General features: G+C 36.4%; 2 protein-coding genes across 2 annotated transcripts; both read right to left on the bottom strand.

The window, feature by feature from the left end:
* Positions 1–3,414: 3,414 nt before the first annotated feature.
* LOC127564906 (cationic trypsin-3) lies at positions 3,415–9,741 on the bottom strand. The gene is made up of 5 exons (XM_052001741.1): positions 9,676–9,741; positions 6,297–6,459; positions 4,900–5,153; positions 4,221–4,357; positions 3,415–3,687 (listed from the first exon to the last, which is right to left on the bottom strand). Exons 1-5 carry the CDS (start codon positions 9,713–9,715, stop codon positions 3,538–3,540), a joined length of 744 nt encoding a protein of 247 aa, XP_051857701.1. The 5' UTR covers positions 9,716–9,741; the 3' UTR covers positions 3,415–3,537.
* Positions 9,742–16,502: 6,761 nt separating this feature from the next.
* LOC127564216 (trypsin-like) lies at positions 16,503–23,312 on the bottom strand. The gene is made up of 4 exons (XM_052000625.1): positions 23,273–23,312; positions 19,959–20,118; positions 17,615–18,035; positions 16,503–16,775 (listed from the first exon to the last, which is right to left on the bottom strand). Exons 1-4 carry the CDS (start codon positions 23,310–23,312, stop codon positions 16,626–16,628), a joined length of 771 nt encoding a protein of 256 aa, XP_051856585.1. The 3' UTR covers positions 16,503–16,625.
* Between the last annotated feature and the right edge of the window lie 153 nt (positions 23,313–23,465).

The raw sequence follows: 23,465 nt of genomic DNA, 5'->3' as shown, positions 1-23,465 counted from the left end.
GAATTTTAAATGTTGCTATTTCACAAAACTCAAGATTGAAGAAATTATTGTCTGCACGTGTCTTTATTTTCATGAAGAGTACATTCTAATGAGGGAGACTATGAATAAAGTTTTAGGTTGTAAATTGTGCAATTTGAAAGAAGAAGGGATTGACAGTTGGGAAGGAGGGGCCCAGAAAGGTGTATGACTGAAGGTGACATTTGATCTAAATTTTGATGGAAGCCAGGAAAATTAAGAAGCAGAAGTAAGAGGTCAGAGCAAACCAGTCATAAAGGATGGTAAGTGCAAAGGCAAGAGATGATATAATTCATCTCTAACTTTTAATGGTGATTGAACTGGAACAATAGCTTGTGTGCCCTAACATTTTCTTATACTTTGAAAGAGAAGGGGAGCTAAGGTTGTTTCAAATGTGCTACTTTATGATAGGACGAAGGCACCTTTGAGTACATCAGCCACGAGTGAGTACTCAGGACATGGCAAAATTTCTTTGCTTATTACTGTTTGAACCTAATGCATTTATCAGCTATTCTAGCTATTTTTGTTTCTCAGTTAATAAACATTTATTAAGTGCTTATTAAGTGCCAGGCATTAGGAATACAAAAAGAGGCAAAAGTTCAGTTTCAGACCTGTTGAGTTTGAGGACAGACAGATTAGAGAAATGTTAAGAGTAGGAATGCTAATTAAATCATTAAATGAGCTGATGAGCTCATTTGTTCATTATCGTACTTCCACTATTACCTCCTCCACTATGGGCCTTAATCTGATTAGATAACATCAAGTAACATTAAGTTTCTTCCCCCTGACTACCTCAGCTTCTTGTATATGAAACTGTGATCTTCTTTCACATGAAGCTTTTAAAAATATAACAAAATTATTATTCTCTTTTGTTTGTTTGTTTGTTTGTAGTTTGTTTATTTACTTTCCCACTCTTAATTCCTTTTTTTTTTTTTTAAATAACTTTTCATTGACGAAACCCATGCCAGGGTAATTTTTTACAGCATTATCCCTTGCCCTCACTTCTGTTCCGATTTTTCCCCTCCCTTCCTCCACCCCCTCCCCCAGATGGCAAGCAGACCCTTATATGTTAAATAGGTTACAGTATATCCTAGATACAATATATTTGTGCAGAACCAAACAGTTTTCTTGTTGCACAGGGAGAATTGGATTCAGAAGTATAAATAACCCGGGAAGAAAAACAAAAATGCAAGCAGTTTATATTCATTTCCCAGTTCTTTCTTTGGGCGTAGCTGCTTCTATCCATCCTTGATCAATTGAAACTGAATTAGCTCTCTTTATCGAAGAGATCCACTTCCATCAGAATATATCCTCAAACAGTATCATTGTTGAGGTATATAATGATCTCCTGGTTCTGCTCATTTCACTTAGCATCAGTTCATGTAAGTCTCGCCAGTCTTCTCTATATTCATCCTGCTGGTCATTACTTACAGAACAATAATATTCCATAACGTTCATATACCAGAACAAAATTATTATTCTCATGTATTTCTTCTGAGTCTCTTTTCCTATCCTATGTATATATATATTTTAATGTTTTATTAATATTCTTTTCCCTATATTTCTTTTAGATGAATTGTCATCTCTTCAAGATTCCCCAATGTTAGGAATTGAAATTTATCCTTATCCCAATGTTCACTATTTCATTGTATTATGTTTATGTTATTGTTCTAGTCCTTTAAACATTTTATTTTTATTTTTATGGTCTTATCCGATGCATCAGCTATGTCATTTGAAAATTCACCAGGCAAGTTATTTGCATTTCTATCCACCATTTATAAAAACTTGAACTACATAATACCAAGAACAAGTCCCTGTCATCTGAGTTGACATATATGTATTAATGACGGGTTTTTTGGAAGGACTCTGGAACCAGCTCTGATTTTGTTTGACAGCTTTATTTATCCTGCTTCTCTCCATCTTGTCCTCAGGGACTGCATGAGAAACCATGATGTGGGTAGGACTTTAAAAGAGAGACTTGGGGAGATTACATCAAAGAATTGCAAACATATCACTCCATAGTCTGCTAATCAAAAGGAGATGACAGGTCATCTAACTTGTTAGTTAAAAAGCGGTCACTTGTTCTAGGCACATGAAAGAAGAAAGGGAATGAGGATTCATTAGCATAATTTATCCTCCATTCTCTCTTGAGACCTTAAAAATTAAGTCCTGTCAAAATGCTTCTGGGAGTGTGTGTGTGTTTGGGGCAGGGTAGGGAGAAGGGGCACACTAAAAGAAAAGGGTGGAGAGAGCTGAGATCTCAGGAACTGCCCAGGAGCTGCTCCAATGCTTGAGAATATTCTTTCTATACTTTATGCTTTTTGAATTCAATAAATGCTCTTTAATGTACACAGGATGTCTCAAAAGCCTTTCAGTCATGTCTGTCTCTTCATTTTACTCTTCATTTGGGATTTTCTTGGCAAATAAACTGAAGTGGTTTGCTATTTTCTTCTCCAGCTCGTTTTATAGATGAGGAAACGGAAGCAAACGTGTGCCCAGTGTCACATAGCTAGAAAGTATCTGAGGCCAGATTTGAAGTTAGGAAGAAGAGTTTTCCTGACTCCAGGTTTAGCACTCTATCCACCACACCATCTAACTCCTCTTGTCTTAAAGTCTTAGAGCAGTTTTAAGCTGTTAAATGCTTAAATAAGAAAGAAAATCCTTTCAGGATCATGCTTATATATGGAAAACCTTTCATATTGTGTAGGAGGGGGCTAAAATCTTTGATGATCAATTGTTGGGAATTAATTATAAGCTTAGGACAGAAGTCCAGGGGGGAGAGAAATTGGAAAGATTAGAGGATATGGGGATTACAATCCTATTTGCTCATATACCCAGGGAATAAATTGGTGATTTAGGTAACTTAATATGGTAAGTGTCAGAAGCAGAAACTCCAAATATTGAGTTTCGAATAAGACCTGTAATTTCTTTGGTATAGTGAACTGATGATGAGAAAGCTCCCTTTATCAATACAAATTGGAACCTGCTTTGTAGCTTACAATATTACAAAGTTGTAGGAAGGTACAGGCATGTTAACTGCCTAGGTTTGCAAGGGTAATGTATCAGAGTCAGGACTTGAAGCCATATCCTTGTGTTTTCTCATTCTGGTACCTATCCAACACAATGTTGTCTTTCGCAGATATTATACTCTAATTACTCAGCCACAAACTTTTAGTGCTAATGTAAGATAATTTTCATTATGTGTGGGGGTCATAATTCCTTCACACAGAACTTCAAAGGTCGAAGAGGTTTACTAAGGGATTCTGGCAGAATAGTGATTGAAAGTGGAAGTAGGAAATAAGGAATATTAAATAAATAGCTTACCCAATCTATATAGCCCAACCTATATATACCATAAAAGTGATTATTCAAGGAGCAATGATTCAAGAAACGACAAGCTACAGGATACAAGTCTTTATTTAAATACAATTTCTCCATTTGTGATTAGTAGATGGAGTGCTCTACATTTTTGGTAATTGCAAGAGGATTAGATCAGAGAAAAGGAGCCATAAAGGAAACAGTTTAGTTTTCTGCAATGGTCTTCTTAATCCAGTCCACATAGTTGCAGACCTTAGTGTAGACACCAGGTTTGCCTTTCTGAGCACAACCATAACCCCAGGAGACAATTCCTTGAAGTTCTCCATTGCAGACCACAGGGCCACCGGAATCACCCTAGAATTGGAAAATAAAATGGGTTAATTTTCTTTTGGTCCATAACAGAAAATAGAGTCCAAACATTGCCCTAGCAGGTCCATAATACACATTTAGTTTAGTATTCATTTCTGAATAATGTTTTCCTGGGAATCTAACCTTCTCTTTACTTCATCTTTCCCTTCCCACCTCAATGTCTCCTCCTCCTTCTCTTGTCTGTGATCTCAGGAAGCAGAGCAGTCATAGAGAGAGTGAAAGTGAAGTTGGATGAAAGGTCATTTTGCCCATCACATTTTTCTCCAAAGTGTCCCATCCCCTACATTCTTCCCTAAGATACCTGTATTAGGGCAAGCATAAAGTCCATGCCATTTCTGATTACTACAATCATTTTATAAGGAAAATATTTGGTATCCCCTGTGCCCAAAGCATCTTCCCATTTCATGCCATCCATGAGTGCAAATTCAAAAAGTATTTCTATTTCCAACTCTCTCAGATTAGTTGAAATATGGGAAAAAAGAGAAAGAATGAGTGGAGAGGAAATGGAAAAAACTGACCTGGCAGGAATCCTTTCCACCCTCCAGATAGCCCAAGCAGATCATGTTGTCGGTGATCTGTCCAGGGTAGGCTTTGCGGCAGGTAGCGTCAGAAAGCAGGGGGGCATCCAGACACTGAAGCAGTTCTGGGTAGTTGACTGTTTGAAATAAGCATAATCATGATTATATATTTTCTGTGATATACTTGTAAGTTCCTCAACTAATAGGTTTTCTCTTTCTTCTCTGGCACTTTTAAAGATCTTTAATGTGAGAAAATGATTGATTTGCCCTTTACTGTATTGACTTCAGATCATATAGTTATGAAAAACAAGGGATTTGATAAGTGCTGGGAACCCTAAGACCCTGAATGATATTAGCTCCATGAAAATATTATTGCCCTAAAAAGACAGTAGTATCATTTGCATTCATATCTCTCCCCTTCATGTCTAAAAACCAATTATTCAAATATTAAGGAATCTCTTTAACTCCCTCCAGATAGTCTTGCTTTTGCTAAGTTACATACATGCATGGTATAACCCTAATCTTGTCTATACTTCTGGTCTTTCTGCCCAGATCTTATATAATTAACTATAATTGAATAAGGAATCCTGAAAATGAGAGATGTTTGTGTGTGGGGATGGGAAAGTCAGAGTTGCACTTTTTGACTTCTAATGCTCTTTACCCTCTCTGAGTCACTTACCACCAGAACTTAAAGTATTGCCCCAGCCAGAGATGAGACATGAAGTTCCATCAGCAGCACAGGATTTAGGCAGGGAGACGGCAGACACTCGAGAGCTGAGGGTGGCAGGTGTTTTCAGCTTAATCAGCATGATGTCATTGTCAATCATGTAAGAATTGTAGTTAGGATGGCGGATCACTTTAGCTGAATCAATGAACTGCTCACCACCTTCAATGACATCAATGTTGTGCTCTCCCAGTCTCACCTGGATTCGGCTAGATAAACAAAGAACACCATTAAGCAAACTGATCCCCATGTTTTTTACTCTATATCTCACAACAGTCAGGTAACCACTTTCCATACAAATAAGTCCCATTCTCTCTCTTTTCCATATTTCCTTTCATTGTTTATGCCTGCCAGTGTAAGTCACATCTAGCCAGATATCTATCTTATCAAATACAGTAAACTACTACCACATCTTTCCCTAGGGAAAAGTCCTGAACTCACACCTTTATTCCTTACCCAGTCAATTGTCAAGTTACCCAGGGAAGGGAGTGTGCAGTAGGCATATGAAGGAAGGGAGAGAGAGAAACAGAGACACACACACACACACAGAGAGAGAAAGAGAGAGATAGAGACAGAGTTAGAGAGAGACAGACAGACAGAGACAGACAGAGACAGAGACAGAGAAAGAGAGAAAGAGGGAGAGAGAGGAGGGGGAAGAGAGAAACAGAGAGAAAGAGGGAGAAAGAAAAGTGGAGAGAGAGACACACACACACAGAGAAACAGACACAGAGACACAGAGACAGAGAGACACAGAGAGAGAGAAAGACAAAAACACACACATACAGAGACGAAAACAGAGACAGAGACAAGACACAGAGGGACAGAGGCACAGAGAGAGAGAGCCTTAAACATTTCTAACCAAGGGTATATCACAGATCTAAATTCCTAAATTTACCAAGTTTCACTTTCTCTTTCAAAATAGATATTTTAATGTCTGAGTTGAGACATTAATAGAGAGTTCAGCTCTCTATTCCTTTCCCCACCAAATACACATAATTAACTGAGATCCTACATGAATAATCTCTTGGTAAATATCCAAATCATTTAAGATTTCTTTGTCATCTAAACCGAGAGCTATGTAAGGAGGAACTGGGAGGCAATTTTCTGAAGGATTCTCACAGGTCAAAGCTGTTTCCCCCCCCCCCCCATTTGATCTTTACCTCTTTTCTTTCTATAAACACAAACATTCCATTGGTAGCTCCTCCAGCTTTAGAAGACAATATCTTGAATAAATTTCCCATCTATCCATCTATCCTACCTAGAAATTCTTTGGAGACTGCCCAGCCCTGAATGAATTTTGTGGGTTTGATCTAACACTGAGCTTGCCTTAGATGTGAGTATTGGTTACTTACGACTTGTAGCAATGAGCAGCTGATACCACCCACTGGTCATTGATGAGAGAACCACCACAGAAATGATAGCCAGCGTTCAGAGACACCTGATAGGGGAGGGAGTTAGGTGCACATGTGTAGCCTCCAACAATCTTGTCATCATCATCACTAACGGGATAAGCAACTGAGAAAGGAATGAGACAGGAATTTTTCAGTTCAACAGGACCTCCTGAAATTTCAGTTCTTCAGGAAATTTTCCAAGATTGATCAAAGAATATTGCTTCTCCCTTAGAGAAGCAGTATAATATAATAGAAAGAGTGTTGACTTTGTAATCAGAGAACATAGTTTCAAATCTGATATTTTTACTCTGCATCAACATAGTTGTCACTTTAATGTTCCTGGGTCTCAGTTTCCTAATTTGTGATATTAGAATCTCTGAGATAATTTTAAGACCTTAAATCTGTGATCCATCCATGACTAAAATAAGAAAATCGTTTGTCTATTGTTCATAAGCACTTCAATTCATATACTTATTTAATATTCACAAACTTCATGACATACACATGATCTAAAGAACTCATTATTCATCTTTTTAGCAACACTCATTGAATCAGATACATGAGGATATGTAACAGAATCCGTATCCTTTCCATGTTATTGATTATGAAGTGAAAGAACTTGGTAGTTTCTCTAGTACATTTCTTTTTGTGAAGAATTCAGCATAGAAACCATGTAACTAAGTTCTTAATAAAACCTTTTCTTTTTTTAAAAAATTATATATTAAATGAATTTAGCCTTTCATTTTCTTACTTAAAAACAATTTTTAATATTTGTTTTTATGACTTTGAGTTCCAAATTCCCTTCCATCCTCCTTACCCACTTTCAATGAGAAGGCAAGCAATTCAATATATGTTATACATGCATAGTTATGCAAAATATTTCTATAAGTCATGTTGCAAAAGAAAACATAGACCTCCAAAAAAGACACCTCAAGAAAAATGAAGTAAAAAAAGTATTCTCCAATCTGTATTTAGATATCATTAGTTTTTTTTTCTGGGAAAAGATAACATTTTTCATAAGTCCTTTAAAGTTATATTAGATCATTGTATTGCTGGGAACAGTCAAGTGATTCACAGCTGATCACCTTACTGCTGTTAGTTCATACACTTTTCATCAACTCGTGGAAGTCTTTTTAGTTTTTCTGAGAGCATCTGTCTCATAATTTCTTATAGTACAATAGTATTCCCTCATAATTCAGCCATTACCCAATTGATGGGCATCTCAATTTTCAATTCTTTGCCCCCACAAAAGAATTGCTACAAATACTTTTGTATATATAGGTCCTTTTCCTTTTTTTTTTTTTTTTAAATCTCTTTTGGCAATCAGACCTAGTAGTGGTATTGATAGCTCAATTATGCTCTTTGGGCACAGTTCCAAATTTCTCTACAGAATGGCTGAATCAATTCACAGCTCCACTAACAGTGCCTTAATGTCTCATTTATTCCACATTCCCTCCACCATCTGTCATTTTTCTTTTTTGTCCTATTAGTCAATTTAATTGTTATGTGGAATAATTCAAAATTGTTTTAATCTGCACTTCTCTAATCAACAGCTAATTACAGTATTTTTATATGGCGAGAGCTAGCTTTGATTACTTCATCTGAAAACTGTTCATATCTTTTGATCATTTATCAATTGTGGAATGGCTTTTACTTTTATAAATTTGACTCAGTTTTCTATCTGTTTAAGAAATGAAGCTTTTATTAGAGAAATCTGCTTCAAAATTTTATCTATTTGCTTTTGCTAACTATTCTCTGCCATTCTATCCCCGTTTTTCTATTCTCTCTCTCCTTTCACCCTGTCCCTCCTCAAAACATATTTTTGTTCTGAGTACTCTATCCCAAATCTGCCCTCACCTTTACCACACTCCCCTTTTCCTGTTCTCTTTCTGATAGGATAAGATAGAATTTTATACCCAATTGAGTATTTATGTTTTTTACTCTTTGAAATAATTATCATGAGAATAAGGTTCACTCATTCTCTCTTACTTCCCCTTTGTTCCTCTCCACTATAAAAGATTTTTCTTATCTCTTTAAGTGAAATAATTTACCTAATTCTACCTTTTCTTTTCCCTTTCTCCCAGTACATTCCTCTCTCACCCCTTAATTTTATTTTTTGAACTCACCCCTGTTCCCTATGTCTATATATGCTCCTTCTAACTGCCCTAATAATGATTTTTTCTCCTGGATCTATTTTCCAGGTCAATTGTCTTTCCAATGAGATAATTCACATTGTCTTCTGTTTTTTCATTCTTTTGGCTTCCTTTCTTTTTTGATTTCTCATAAAAGCAATAATTTCCACTTGCTCAATTCTAATTTTTAAGGATCTATTTTCTTCAATGAGATTTTGTGCCTTTTTTCCATTTGACCAATTCTACTTTTTAAGAAATTTTTTTTTCTTCAGTGAATTTTTTTGCCTCTTTCTCCACTTGACTAATTTTGCCTTTTAAGGCATTCTACTCCATTGGCTTTTTGTACCTCCTTTACCATTTGGCCTAGTCTATTTTTAAAAGTATAATTTCTTTCTTTCTTTTTTTTTTAAGAGAAGCATTTGGGGTTAAGTGACTTGCCCAGGGTCACACAACTAACAAGCATTAAGGGGCTGAGGTCAGATTAAAACTCAGGTTGTACTGACTCCAAGGCCAGTGCACCAGTGCTCTATCCACTCCAATGTCTAGCTGCACCAAGGTATCATTTTCTTGATTATTTTTAATGCCTTCTCTCTCAAGATGTTGATTCATTTTTTTTTGTGTGTGTGATTTTCTTGCATCACTTATTTTTCTTCCCATTTTTTCTTCTATCTCTCTTGATTTTCATAATGATGTAAACTTTTCTGAAGAAGATGCTGATAGGTGTGGATGCAGTGGATGAAACCAACTCTTGAGTCAGGATCTGAGTTCAAATCCAGTCTCAGATACTTGACACAAATGAGCGGTGACCCAGGAAACTTACTTAACCCTGATTGCCTGGCCAAAAATGGGGGGGAGGTTATGTGCCCAAAAAAGGGCATATAATCATTCCCTCTTCATAACATGTAGTCTATAATTATGTATCTCTCATCTATTCTTAAAAATCAATTTAAATTGGAGCCTTTATCAAATATTCCATAGAGTCTACATTCATTTGGTCTAGCAGAAATAGCTTGAATCACACAATTTGTCTATTAGTTACATGCTGTCTTACATTCTTTCCTTTTATTTTCCTGCACTAGCCTTGTTTCTTTTGTTAGATTATATTCGAAGACAAAGACTTTGAGTTACTAATTTTTTTTATCCCTTGAAGCATCTAGAACCCTGACAAAACTCAGTAAACACTTGTTGATTTGACAAGAGAAACTTACCAGCAGCCCCCAGGAGGGCAAGGAAGATAATGGCCTTCATGGTTGTCCTAGGGATCTAGGCAAGGCAAGGCGGTAGAATCCAGGGTTCTCAACCACTGCTATTTATCCTTCAAAACTTGGCACTGAAGACTTCCAGGGAAACAGAAGAATGACTCAATGGAAAATTTAGAAACCCAAATTTAGAATTCCATTCTATCTAGTTTGGAAGGTAATCAAACATTGAAATTAATTGATAACCCTTTCCCTATTACTCAGAAAGTTCCAGAAATAGAATTATATGTACATGTATCAGGTTTCTTCCCATAGCCGAAAGTACAGATTAGGTTACAAAGTACAGTCCCAGGTGTCCTTCATCCCACACAAAATTGCTAACCATTTGACCACTCCAATCCTTTATTTTTGATCCTAAATGGTCCTATGAGCCATATGCCCTTGCTAATGAATCTCCCCTCATCCCTTTCCTCAAGTATATGTATCTGAACATGGGTTTTACTTGCACATGGTGATCTATGTATATAATTTTCATAGTTTTATGTATTTCAAACTTAAAAGACATGGGATTTTGTGAACATAGGTATTCTTGCAGATATTAGAAACTATGATGATTCAATAGGGAAATGCTAACAATCTATCTGGATTTTTAGCAGTGTGTTGGATAAAATATTTCATGTTTTTTTTTTTTTTGTGGAAAAAAGAAATATGTGAGTATCCATCATACTATATTTAAATAGATTTAGAAGTAAGAGAATGGCTGGGATCAAAGAGTAATCAGTGATGGTTCATTATCAATTTAGAAAAAAGATCACTAGTGGAGTACCTGAAGAATTTGTGTTTGGCCCTATGCTATTAATTTTTTTAATTGATGACTTAAGTAAAGGGATAGATTACAGAGATATAAGATCTATCAGTAAGACAGATTTGAAGGAGATCTCTAACACTGGATGATGCAGTTAGGATGAAAAATGATTTTGACAAGTTCAAATATTGGGCTAAATCAAAGTTTCATAATTGGGTTTAAAAAATTACTACACATGTACCAAAGGATCAAGTATGGTAGTTAGATGCTAGTCTATATAAAAAGGACCTGAAGGTTTAAATTGAGTCAACGGTATGCTATTCTAGTCAGAAAAAACAAACCAAACAAAACTAAGACAAAAAAAGAATTCGATCTAATCCTTCATTTAGTAAGTATTCCTTTCTAGGTAGCTTCTAGGAAATTTCTAAGGAAATGGCTTTTCTCTGATATTGTACCTTAGTCAGACCATAGCTGAAGTATTGTGGCCATTTCTGGGCACCAGAGTTTAGCTTTGGGTTCTTGTCACATGAAGATTGCTTGAAAGAAATTGTAATGTTTAGTTCAGAAGAGAAAACTTGGAGAACATGATAGCTGTCTTCAAGTATTTAAAAGGTCATTATGTAGAAAAGGGATTAAACTTGTTTTTGGTTGTAGAAAGTGAAATTAGAAATAATAGGTTGCAGAAGAGGTAAATTTAGGCTTGGTATGCTTAGGACATTACTCAACTTCATGATTTCTTTTACTTTCATTTGCATGTAACAGGACACCAGAAAACAACTGCTCACTGGTGAGTGAGAAACTCTGAATTTCCTGTACTGGTCCTCTGGAGAACTTAGCTTCCCCCATTACTAAAGTGGGGTGGTGGTGGAAAAAGAGAGAATTAGCCCCAACAGAGATCACATGAGACAGGAAGCTAAGAGCAGACCTACTGGCAAGTGGGCACTGGGGCTGCTATCAGTACAGCATCACCCTTTCAGCATCACTGATCCCAATTGATCCCAAGACAATGGCTATTGCTTCCCCTACTTTGCTAGACTTGAGAGTGTGTGGCTGGTAGCAGCCTTTCCAGAGACTTGGGATGGAAGAATGGGAGACTGGGACATGTTGCCATGGAAATGGGAGCAGAGCTAGAGCAACGAGGTTGTCATTGCCAGAGACTGGGGTCATACTAGGGAAAATATGAGTCTTGCTGAATCTACTCTTATGGGCAGATTCAAATTGGGGTCAGGAGAGAATGGCACATAAGGGTAATAGTCATAAAATGAATTTATCAGTCACCTCTTTGCTCTTACAATAACACCAGTCATCCTGCTCCCCCCAACTGCTAGACATAGAGGTACATATCCACATGTGCAAATATATGTATATCTGAATATGCACATATGAAGCATCCAAATGTGTACATGCATATAAACTGGGAAGAATTCTGAGTTCAATCATTAAATAAGGAAGGAAGTTTCACCAGTTTGTTAATTAATAATATTTGATGAGCTGGTAAGGGTTCTGAGCTTAATTATTAGTGAGCAAATATATAAACATACCCATGGATTACACTAGAATTTGGTATGGTAAAATTAAATTTGGAAAAAAGTCACATAGTAGACCACTGAAGGATGAAAGATGAAGACTCATCTTCCTGAGTTCAAATCTGACTTTAGACCCATACTAGCTGTGTAACTCTGGACACGTCACTTAACCCTTGATAAACTCATTGATAAAATGAGAAAACCATTCCAGTATCTCTGCCAAGAAAACCTCAAATGGGGTCACAAAGAATTGGATATGTTTTGAACCAACTGAACAATAAGGCTGAAGAATGATCATTATCATTATCATTAGTAAATACAAAACTGGCATATTATAGGATTAGCCTGTTATCTTTATTTGATTGCTCCTTAATTTTAATCATCATAATCAAAGAAGATTTAGTTCTACTAGGTATACATTGAGAATGATTAAAGAAATAATTGTTGTGTTTTTCTTTTCCCTAAACCCTTGCCCTAAAGGCAATGGTAGATGAATATTTTGCCAGATGAATTTTGTGATATGCAATATTATCCTTTCTGAGTTGAAAACACTTTATTCTGATTTGAGGACAACTAAACTAAATTGAGCTATAGATTGTCAAAATTATATATAGGTAGTAGGCTGCAGTTGTGGCTATTGAATCAAGGTATAGTGGAAGGTGTGCTAGATTTGAAGGCAGAAGACTTGGATCCAAATCTTGTTTGATCTTAGGCAAGTTACTTTTCTGGGCCTCTTAGGAACTATGAAATAAAGAAATTTGACTAAAAGATTTCTGGGATCACTTCCAGTTTAAGATCTAGGACAGTGTAAGTTTGAAAGGGATAAAGAGGAAATTCAGGGATATTAAAGGGTAATGGAAGAAAGAGAGGGTATTTCCAGTTTAGCAAATAGGGCAAGAAGTTAAATTGAAGAGTACTGTTTTATTTTTTATAACTTTTGTTCATCATTGACTTTGTCCTTTCCGTTACTTCTTAAAACTCTACCCCCTTTTAATTACCCAGTAATTAGAAGCAGTTGGTGGTTGAGTAAGGGAAAACCTCAGCATAAATTTTATCTCAGATACTTCCTAGCTGTGTGATCTTGATCAAGCCTTTTAAAAACTTATATTTTTGTAAGATGGAATAATAACAACACCTATGTTTTAGGGTTGTTGTGAAGATTAAGATGAGATAATATTTTTTAACAATTCTTAGCACAATGCCTGGCACATAGTATGTGTTATAAATGTTTATTCTCTTTCCTTTTCCTAGTTCAGTGGTATCCAAATTCTTGCATCAAGTCTTTTGATTATTAGGAAAAAAATAAACATTGAATGTTCACCAATATACTACATACCTATAATTTTTAAAAATTTGGCTGGAGATTTCAAAGAAACACCTCCTACTGAGGCATATTGGCACCTTCTTTTCAATGTATAACCCTGGAGAATGGATTGGGGGCACAGTCAGTGTACAAAAGAATTCACACTTGAGCCCAGTCTTTCTGACTTGGAGGCCGACTTGCTATACTCCCTTGGAAAAAATGTGGTGTACTGGACAGGACTCAGAAGGATCTGAGTTCAAATTAATGGCTTATGAACGGCCATATTATTGTTGAATGTCTTCATCTGTAAAATGATGGCCTCTAAGGTACTTTTCAGATGTAAATCTATGATCTTATTAGTCTTTAGGGTACATAAAAGATTAGTTATTCAAAGTTTTAAATTTTAATTTTATTTTAATATTTGGGTTAGTAACTCTCATAACTTAAAAATATCTATAATGTGAAATTGTTGCATTTTAATATTTTAAGCAAAATTTTTCAAAATTTGCTGAAAGTTTCTCTTTGAGAGATTTTTTAAAAGCTTAGAAATTTCTGTTTCAAAGTTCTTTAAATGTATAGAGATGAGGTATTTAAATCGGTGACTTTATTCTTGCATTACTCTTGAGTGATGTGGAGGCCTCTCATTCCAGGGAGATCTATTTAAGTAGGGAGACTGTGGGTTCACTTGCCAATCCTCATCTTTCTCCAGTTTGGACAACAATAGTTCCTGTTCCTAAAGAGAGACTTGTCTTTTTCTTAAGAATGTTTGTTGGCTGGGATCCTACATTTATTGCACTTAATATATATTGGTTGAATTAAATTTAATAGTGGAGAGAGTTAAGTTATATAATTGAAATCAGTGGACCATGGTACAAAATCCTATCTTTGATACTCACTTTGTCTTTTAGGGTAAAGCATTTAACTTCCTTCAGCCTCTTATGTAAATAAGGATTATCTTTTGTACTATCTATGTCACAGCCTCTTGTAAACTTAAAAGTGCTTTAGAGACTTGAAGTAGTATTAAACATTTGAATCCAGCAATCACATCCTTTCTCTAGATAAAAGTCTTTATTCCCTGTAATCCCTTCTATTGTGGCAGTGTTCCAAGTCCACTCAAAATCATGGTCACCTTCCCCAGCTATGCTTCAGTTTGTCAATATTTGTTTTTGACAAATCTGTATTTGTCATTTCCCCTTCCCAGGCAGTAGAAGAGGTGTTTCATGGAAACTATTTGTGCACCTGGTGTGAGAATGACCTTGCATCCAAATAAATACTTTAGAGATGTAATGAAGATGTCTAGGTAGGATCTGGGCTAGGAACTTTTTAAGCCTTCCTTTTTTCCCCTGATTTTCCATTGGTTCCTTAACAAGATCTCAGCAATCACATTGCCACTTAAAAAATCTCTATAGGATATTGTTTGTCCATGTCTCGTGACATGTTTTCTTATTATCTTATTCCAAAATGATATCCACGATTTCTTCTAGTTCTAACATTATCATATGGGGAATTTTAGGAGATTGTATGCAGAGATCATTATATCAGCATTTCTTCTTCTCAAGCATGGACAAAAAAAATATTGAGGCCGTATGCAGTGAATCCTTAGCATCTTTTACCCTTTGTCTTCTCTGTTTGTGGATACCATATTGCAAGTCACTTTATACAGATTGCCTATATTGTTGCCATTTTCTATCCTATGTGTGTGACCAGACCAGAAAAGAAGTGTTGTCATGAAGATTGATTGCCTTATGTATATTTTCCCTTCTTTTTAATTAAAAAAATTATTGATCACTTTTTATATCATTTTATCATTTACTTTTATCATATCATAATTCAATCCTGTCACTAGAAAGAATATTTTCTTGTAACAAAGAAAAATGGTTAAGAAAAATTGACACTGTGTCCAAATGTATCAGATACTTATGGGCTCTCATCTCTCTAAGAAGAGGGAGGAAATATGCTTCATCATCTGTTTTCTGGGACCAAAATTCTTCTTTGTGATCTGAGCTTGTCTCCTTTTTATGTAGCTCTCATTAATGTTGTTGGAGTCATAAGAATGTCTATTTTTCAAAAGTTAATTTGGTGACTAGAGAGGAAGAGATCTAGCTAATGAGTTAGCCCTGTAGGATTTATTAGACATCTCACCAGACACCAACAGGAAAGGGGATTGCCCCCAGAAGATCATTGGAATTTTAATCCACAGGGACAAAGTGGAGAGAAGCAAGAGATGAACTTAGTCACCTGACACTGAGTGTAGCCAGAGCATTACTAAAACAATGAAGGAGTCCCTTTTACTTACTGTAGCTTGGACTAACTATGTAAATTGTGGTTTGTGAAAGATGAAATGATTAAAGAAACAAAGGATCAAACTTCTGAGCATATACACTTATTAAGTAATGCATCCAAATTGCCTAACAGATTGGGACCAGACCATTCCTCAGCTTAGGGCTAGACCCCCAATATAGGAGACATGTTTTTATATATTAAAAATAATCCAATAGGGCCAGCTAATTAAAATGAAATAATTAACCACAATACAACATTACATAATCTGATTTCTCATTGGAAGAAAAAGTAAGATCTTTCCAAATTGGGAGGGGAAAACTGAACAGGTGCAATTCCTTGAAATCAGAAAAAGAGGTGTCCCACATCCCCAGGTATCTTTAAACAATCAAAGGAACATTGAAGCAATAAGTGATTGAACTGTATGGGGCCATTTTTCAGATAAGTATGTGAGTTGCTTGAGATGTATGATTGTGGGAAAAGTCCTTGCCTCCAACTTCAGAATTGGCTGAGTTTTTGGTCAGCATAACCTCGGTCTTTAGTTAAGGGTCTCTAAGTAGCAGAGAATGGTGGTCCAGCTTCCTAGCCATACAGATTTAATTTGAACAATGCAGCAAAGACCTTTCACAATTCTCACAATTGAATAAAGTTTTCTCCTAAGACAGAAATTGTACCTACCTCTCATTATTGTGGATCAAATGAAATAATAGAAGCACAGTGTCTGGCACATAATAATCCCTAAATAAAATTTATATTAGTTATGTATATATGTATATGTGTGTATATATAAACACATTTGTTAGCTATGTATATATGGGTACACACACACACACACACACACACACACGCCATTATCATTATCATTACTTTTATTTTGAAATTGAAGATATCTTAGGTCAAAGACTACATTGAGACAGAGAGGTTATATGATATTAAAATATTTATTAAAGCCATTTCCCCAGGCCTGCAGCTGCAGTGGAAATTGTTGCATCTCCTTTCTACTGCTGGAAAGAGGACATCAAGGAAGGGAAGTGGGGAAAGCAGCTCAGTTGTTAGCGATGGTCTTTTCAATCCAATCCACATAATTGCAGACTTTGATATAGACGCCTGGATAGCCTTTCTTGGCGCAGCCTATGCCCCATGAAACAATGCCTTGGAGTTGGCCATTGCATACCACAGGACCACCTGAGTCACCCTGAAATACAATAGGAAAGGTTAAAGTTTTCTTTTAATCTTAGAAGAAGATATATCACTCCCTTAATTTTTCCTTTCCCGAGCATGTGTGTCCATAGAAAGCTGAGCAGAGATAAAAGGGTTGGGGGAAGATAGGCTCTTAGATCATTCTTTCTGTCCCCGTTCTTTTCTCAAGGTATTGCCTACACAGGTATCTCTTCCTAAGACATCCATGTTGTATTTAACATGTATGGGTCTACCTGCCATCTAGGGGGAGGGGGTGGGGAGAAGGAGGGAAAAATTTGGAACAGAAGGTTTTGCAAGGGTCAATGCTGAAAAATTACCCATGCATATGTTTTGTATATAAAAAACTATAATAAATTTTAAAAAAGACATAAAAATTATGTCTTATTGAGTCATTTCAGTCAAGTTGACTCTGTGTAAGCCCATCTGGGGTTTTATTGGCAAATATAATGGAATGGTTTGCCATTTTCTTCTCCAGTTAATGTTACATATAAGGGAACTGAGACAAATAGGGTCACACTGATAGTCTGTAAGGCTGAATTTGAACTCAAGTCCTCCTGACTCCAAGGCTAGCAGTCTATTTACTGTTCCATCCATCTTCCCTAAGAGACACCATGCACTCTATTTCTATATTTGTTTCTTCTCAGCATAAAACCATTTCAGAAGGAACATTCTTAGTTCCTCTCTGTCCTTACTCCAGAAGAACTTCCTATTCCATCATTTAGTTCCATCTTCAGAGAGCCCCAGCTGGCAGATGGTTTCTTGCTGGCTCAGGGGAGGAGAAATATAGAAAAGAGAGAGAATAGGATTAAGATTGCACGGGGGAGAGGGACTGACCTGGCAGGCATCCTTTTCACCTTCCATAAATCCCACGCAGATCATATTGTTGGTGATCTGACCTGGGTAGGCGCCTTGGCAGGTCTCGTCAGAGAGCACAGGAGCATTCAAGCACTGAAGGATGCTGGGGAATTTGGCTCTTGGTTCTAATTCAGCTGAACACTTGCAGAAACCAGCCCGAGTTTTGCCCCAGCCAGAGATGAGGCAGTTAGTGCCAGCAGTCACACAGGAAGTAGGCAGGGAGATTGTAGACACGTGAGAGTTAAGGATGGCGGGCTTAGTCAGCTTAATCAACATAATGTCATGGTTGTTATCCCACTTGTGGTACTTGGGGTGGCGGATCACTTTAGTAGAATTGATGATTTGCTCAGTGCCCTCAAAGGCTTCAAGGTTGTAGGCGCCCAAGATAGTCTGGATTTGGCTGGACAAGTAAAAAAAAGAAATAACACCTCTAGGCAACCTTGTTCCTGTTCTTTTTCTCCAGTTCTTCCAACAAAAAACTAACTATGTTTTATGACTCCCTCCCCCAATTTCCCTAGGTTCAGAAAATTGGATTCTACTGAGGGTAATATTAAAAATGGTAAAACCAAAATTTCCTGACATTATTGCTTCCCATAGATAACCGCTTTATCAGAATGCATAAGGGTGGCAATTTGGCCTACCCAGTGGAAAAAGAAGAGAGAATCAATGATATTCATTTATCACTTACCATTTCCCCTATTTGTTAGGGTTACTTTAGGTACAAGAGATAGAGGAGTTGAAGGAGTCTTAAAATATAGGAGTGAGTTGGCCAATATCCATGGAAATTTACTCTGGAAATTTTAGCCTGAGGGAATCCTTTGGAAATGTTATATTGTGTTTAACATCTACTGGTCATCCTGCCATCTAGGGGAGGGGGTGGAGAGAAGGAGGGGAAAAATTGGAACAAAAGGTTTGGCAATTGTCAATGCTGTAAAATTATCCATACATATAACTTGTAAATAAAAAGCTATTTTAAAAAAAGGAAATGTTATATTGAACAAATCGTTTAGTTGTAGTGAGTTGTCCTCTTCCCTCCCCTACTTTCAGTACCAATTGTTAATCATTCATAAAGCTCTTTCTTCACAGGGGTTGATTCATGAGTAATCCTGATTCAAGCTCTCTTCATTAATCCTCCAGGACATCCCATGTCTTCAATCCTTTGTGAGATCCCACAGGGTGCCTGAAGATAATCAGCTTGTGGAAATTTACTTTCCAAAATTCTACTTCTCTTCCAAGCCAGGGTAATCTCTGAATTTCATGACTGAGATGAATACAGTAATTGGAGTGCTTCTTCATTTCAGTTTCCCATATCTCCTTTACTGGGGAGCTTCAAGCACAATTTCTGGACAATTACTCAAGACTTCAAAAATTCTAGTGGGCATTAAATTTGAAAGCCTAATGAAGATAGAGGAAGAACTAAAGAGTGAAGAATTACAGTTGGCTAATTCCTTCTTATAGTGGGGTTTAGATTATCTCTACTCAACTATCTACTTGGTCCAACAGATAACAGGGTAGCATGGAGGCTAGAAAGGTCTGAGTTTAAATCCCATTTATGACACAATATCTATGTGACCTATATTGGGTTTAACATATATTTTAACATATTTAATGTATTGGACTACCTGCCATCTAGGGGAGGGGATGGGGGAAAGAGGGGAAATTTTGGACACAAGGTTTTGCAAGGGTCAATGTTGAAAAATTACCCATGCATATAACTTGTAAATAAAAAGCTTTAATAAAAAAACCAATATCTTTGGGACCTTGAACACATCACTTTAGGCCACTTTCTAGAGAAGATGCTGACTTTGTTTGAGAAAGTTACCTCACCTGTGAGGTTATTTCACTTATACCAATTAAAATCATAGGATCAGTCTCTATCCAACTTTTTTTTTTTTTTTAAGTTTCTTTTCTATCCCTGTTCTTGGCTCCCTCTGGACTTTAAAACCATGGCCTTGCTGAACATTTGTCCTTTGCTTTTCAGCTCCCTTTTTTGTATTGTCTTTGCAGTTTTCCCCATTAGTCTGTATGGTTCTTAACAGGAGAAACCGTCCTTTATTCCCAGCCCTAAGCACAATGCCTGACACATAGAAAGTGCCTATTAAAAGCTTGGTTCTAAATTCTTTAGGCTACCATTTCCTTGTCTGGATTTACTTTAACCTGGGATTCCTTCCTTGTCTGCATACATATTGGAATTTTGAAAGACAAGTACCTTAAAGAATATCATTTTCTCCCATCTAGGAAGTCTTTTATTCTTAGCCAAAAATCAGCTTGGGGGAGTTCTAGTAACTTGATTTGTTTTAGGGAGTGATTATGAGCCACTTACGGATTGTAGCAGTGAGCAGCTGAAAGTACCCACTGGGCATTGATGAGGGAACCGCCACATATAAAGCTGTCAGTAGCTATATACACCTGATAAGGTACTGAGTTTTTTTCACAGTTCTTTCCTCCTATGATCCTTTCCACATTATTATCAGGAAAAGCAACTGAGGGGGAAAAGAAATGGGAATTATTGGTTATATCAATCTCCCTTCAAATGTTAAGTCTTCCACAATGCCTTCCAAGGTCAACTAGAGAAAAGCTAGCTAGTAATACTCCGTTGCCCTATATAACCGGGACATCAGTGATATGTGTCTACTTTCAAGGAGTCTTAGTTATATACTCTTTTCTTTATACTCATAGTATACACATGATGTAAGTATTTGACTTCCCATTCATATTTATGATTAGATCAAGTGCATTAATGCTATTATAGGTACACATCAGTGACTATTCTGAATTATAACTTCTGGTGTCAGGGGTTAAGTAGACACAATCCTCTCTTGCAGAACATTCTTGGTAATCCTTAGGTTAAATAATCTTTAAATTACCTGAATCAATAGTTTTAGATTATTTGAAAAACATCTTAAAACTTGAATTTCTCTCTTTATCCCTGAATTTGTAGGTCATGCAAATATGTACTTTTTCCTTTAAAAATAATATTTTATTTCCCCCAATGACATATAAAAATCATTTTAATGTTCTTTTTCTTTAAATTTTGTGTTTTAAATTCTCTCTCCCTCTCTTCCCTTCTTCATACCCCACTGAGAAGACAAGTAATATGAAATAGGTTAAACATGTGTAGTCATGCAAAACACATTTTCATATAAGTCATGCTGTGAAAGAAAACACAGACCAAAAAAAAATCCTCAAGAAAAATAAAAGAAAAATATGCAATCTTTATGCAAATATATTTTTTAAAGATTTGGGATGACAATGGTGCTGGTAGGCAGTGACCATGATATTAGGAATTATTCCAGAGCAATGAAGGAAAGGTGGATCATTAGCTAAAGAGAAGCTTCAGTCAACTATTAGAGAATGTGAACAACATAGAATATTTGATTGTCAACTTTCCAATCTTGTCAGTGATTCATAGTCTTCAAAGACTGTTTCTTTAAATTTTTTTCACTTCACTGTTTTCTCTATAAGCTTTTATCTTCCCAGTACTGTGACCCACCTTCCTTTCTTTGCTCTGGAATAATTACCCAATATCACTGCCCACCACCACCACCAGCAGCAGCCAAAATCTTTTAAGAATATATTTGAATGAACTCCATATTCAGGGATAAAGAGATAAAGTTTTTCAAGTTTAAGTTGTTATAATCAAAATGATTTGCCCTAACCTATGATGTCACAGTGATCTGGAAATGCAACAACCATAGTTGTGGTACAATTATCTTGGCTCTTCCTCTATCTACCAAAAGATTAAGGAGTATGGTCTCACTCCTCCCTCAAGATCCCTTTGGGCCTAGGATTAAAAACAAGGAGGAAGTGCTGTTCAAAAAAACCCGGATCCATTATTGGGTTTAAAATCACCTGGACCCTAAATGGACATACTGATATCTTCTGTTCAGTAATGGTGTTAATTCCCAGCTCTGTGTATGTAAACCTACAGTCATCATCCTATTATCTCTCTGGAAATTATATTGATTTTACTTGGCAAGACTGTATGAGCAAAAATGCGAACCCACACCAATTACTATTATTTAATTTAATTTATTATTTATTTATTTTTGCTGAGGCAATTGGGCTTAAGTGACTTGCCCAAGGTCACACAGTTAGGAAGTGTTAAGTGTCTGAGGTCACATTTGAACTCAGGTCCTCCTGGCTTCAGGCTGGGGTTCTATCCACTGTGCCACCTAATTGCCCCTTACTTTATTTTATTTTTAAAAGAGAGAACCTGATTTCTCCAAAATCCTCAGTCTGAGCTAAATTACACTTCAGAAAACAATGGCATTATATTTGTTCAGAGAACCACCTACAAACTCTGGTCCAACTAGCTGGGAAAGGCTTCATGTACAGGTTTGTCAACAGTATTTGTTTCTTTTCCATGATTCAGCCTAGTCATTTTCAGAGAAGATCACTCACAGGTTGGTTGCAGGGCGATGATGAGGGCTTTTTGGCCACTAGAATTCTCACAGACTATCCATTGGGACATAGATGGAGTGAGACTTGAGGTACTAGAAGGATGAAGACTCATACATACATAAGTTCTAGCACAACTTCATCCTTGAAGTATTGATATATATATATATATATATATATATATATATATATATTAATTCATCTTATATTGGAGCTAAGGAAAGGGTAGGAGAAACCTCCATCTTTAAATGACCAAACCAGACGTCTAATTTTAAGAGGTGAGTCAACTTAGAATTTTATGTTCTAGGAAAACTGGATCATTATCTAAGTCATGAAGTCGACATGCCATCTGTTACCTTTTATCTTTTAGGTTAAGCAATCCCTTATGCTAGAAAGATATTCCTGCCCATTCTCACTTTTCAGATTCTTTCTCTTCCTTCAAGGTTCATTTCAAATACTATCTCTTACTAAATCTTCTCCAATTTCCTTATCAAAAAGTCATCTCTCATTTACCCCCAATTACATCCTATTTTATGATGCTTATCTCTGTACAAACCTTTCCATTAGCCCCCTTCAAATGATCTAATCTTTTTAAAGGTAGGGATTATATTATTTTAAAAAAAATCTCTGAGGGAAGCTAATTGGTGCAGTGGACAGAGCACCAATTCTGAAGCCAGGAGGACCTGAGTTCAAATCTGATCTCATTCACTTAACACTTCCTAGCTGTGTGACCCTGGACAAGTCACTTAACCCCAATTGCCTCAGGGAAAAAAAAACAAAACAAGAAAACAACTTTGATCTCTAGCTCCTAACATGATTCCTACATGTTTGACATTTGATAAGTACATAATGGTTATTTTTAAATGATTCCAAATACATGGAAAGGACAAGACATGAATTTCCCCTGCCTTTAATCTCTACCTATTTAAGTATTTCCTATTCTTCACTACTGATTTAAGTACTTTCTGCTTTCTAAAACCCTTTCTAATGTGTCTAGACCTAGTTTACCTTTCTCTGCATAGTCATGACACATAGAGTCTATACCACAGAATCCAACATTTCTTTATATGCTTTATTATTTGCTACTGCTTCCTTATGTTAATCTTGTTCCCCCACCTCAATTGTAAGCTTCTTGAAAACTAGAACCATGCCATATACTTCTTTGCATTCATACAGTCACTAGTCTATAATAGGGTTCAATAAATACTTATTCACGAAGGAACAAGAGTGACTTACCAGCAGCTCCTAGGAATAAAAGGAAGACAATGGTCTTCATGGTGATTCTAGGGATCCAAATACACTTGTATAACGCTGAGTTCTCACTCACTGCTTTTAACCCTTTCCACTTGGCATGAAACACTGCTGAGGAGTGGAAACATTGACTCAGCAACTCATTCATAATTCCAAATTCAGTTTTTTACTTTGGCCA

The sequence above is a fragment of the Antechinus flavipes genome, chromosome 5 (assembly GCF_016432865.1).
Source record: "Antechinus flavipes isolate AdamAnt ecotype Samford, QLD, Australia chromosome 5, AdamAnt_v2, whole genome shotgun sequence".
Classification (NCBI taxonomy): Eukaryota; Metazoa; Chordata; class Mammalia; order Dasyuromorphia; family Dasyuridae; genus Antechinus; species Antechinus flavipes.
Note: the sequence above shows the minus strand (reverse complement) of the source record. Positions and strands in the feature narration are given on the sequence as shown.

Coding starts and splice junctions, on each gene's coding strand:
- LOC127564906 (XM_052001741.1), bottom strand. CDS start 9,715: ATGAAGGCCATTATCTTCCTTGCCCTCCTGGGGGCTGCTG. Junction 5,154..6,296: donor GCTGCTCATTGCTACAAGTC/GTAAGTAACCAA, acceptor TTGTTTATCTAG/CCGAATCCAGGTGAGACTGG. Junction 4,358..4,899: donor CAATACTTTAAGTTCTGGTG/GTAAGTGACTCA, acceptor TATTTCAAACAG/TCAACTACCCAGAACTGCTT.
- LOC127564216 (XM_052000625.1), bottom strand. CDS start 23,312: ATGAAGACCATTGTCTTCCTTTTATTCCTAGGAGCTGCTG. Junction 20,119..23,272: donor TTTATTCCTAGGAGCTGCTG/GTAAGTCACTCT, acceptor TTTCCCCCTCAG/TTGCTTTTCCTGATAATAAT. Junction 16,776..17,614: donor GTGAAAAGGATGCCTGCCAG/GTCAGTCCCTCT, acceptor ATTGTATTTCAG/GGTGACTCAGGTGGTCCTGT.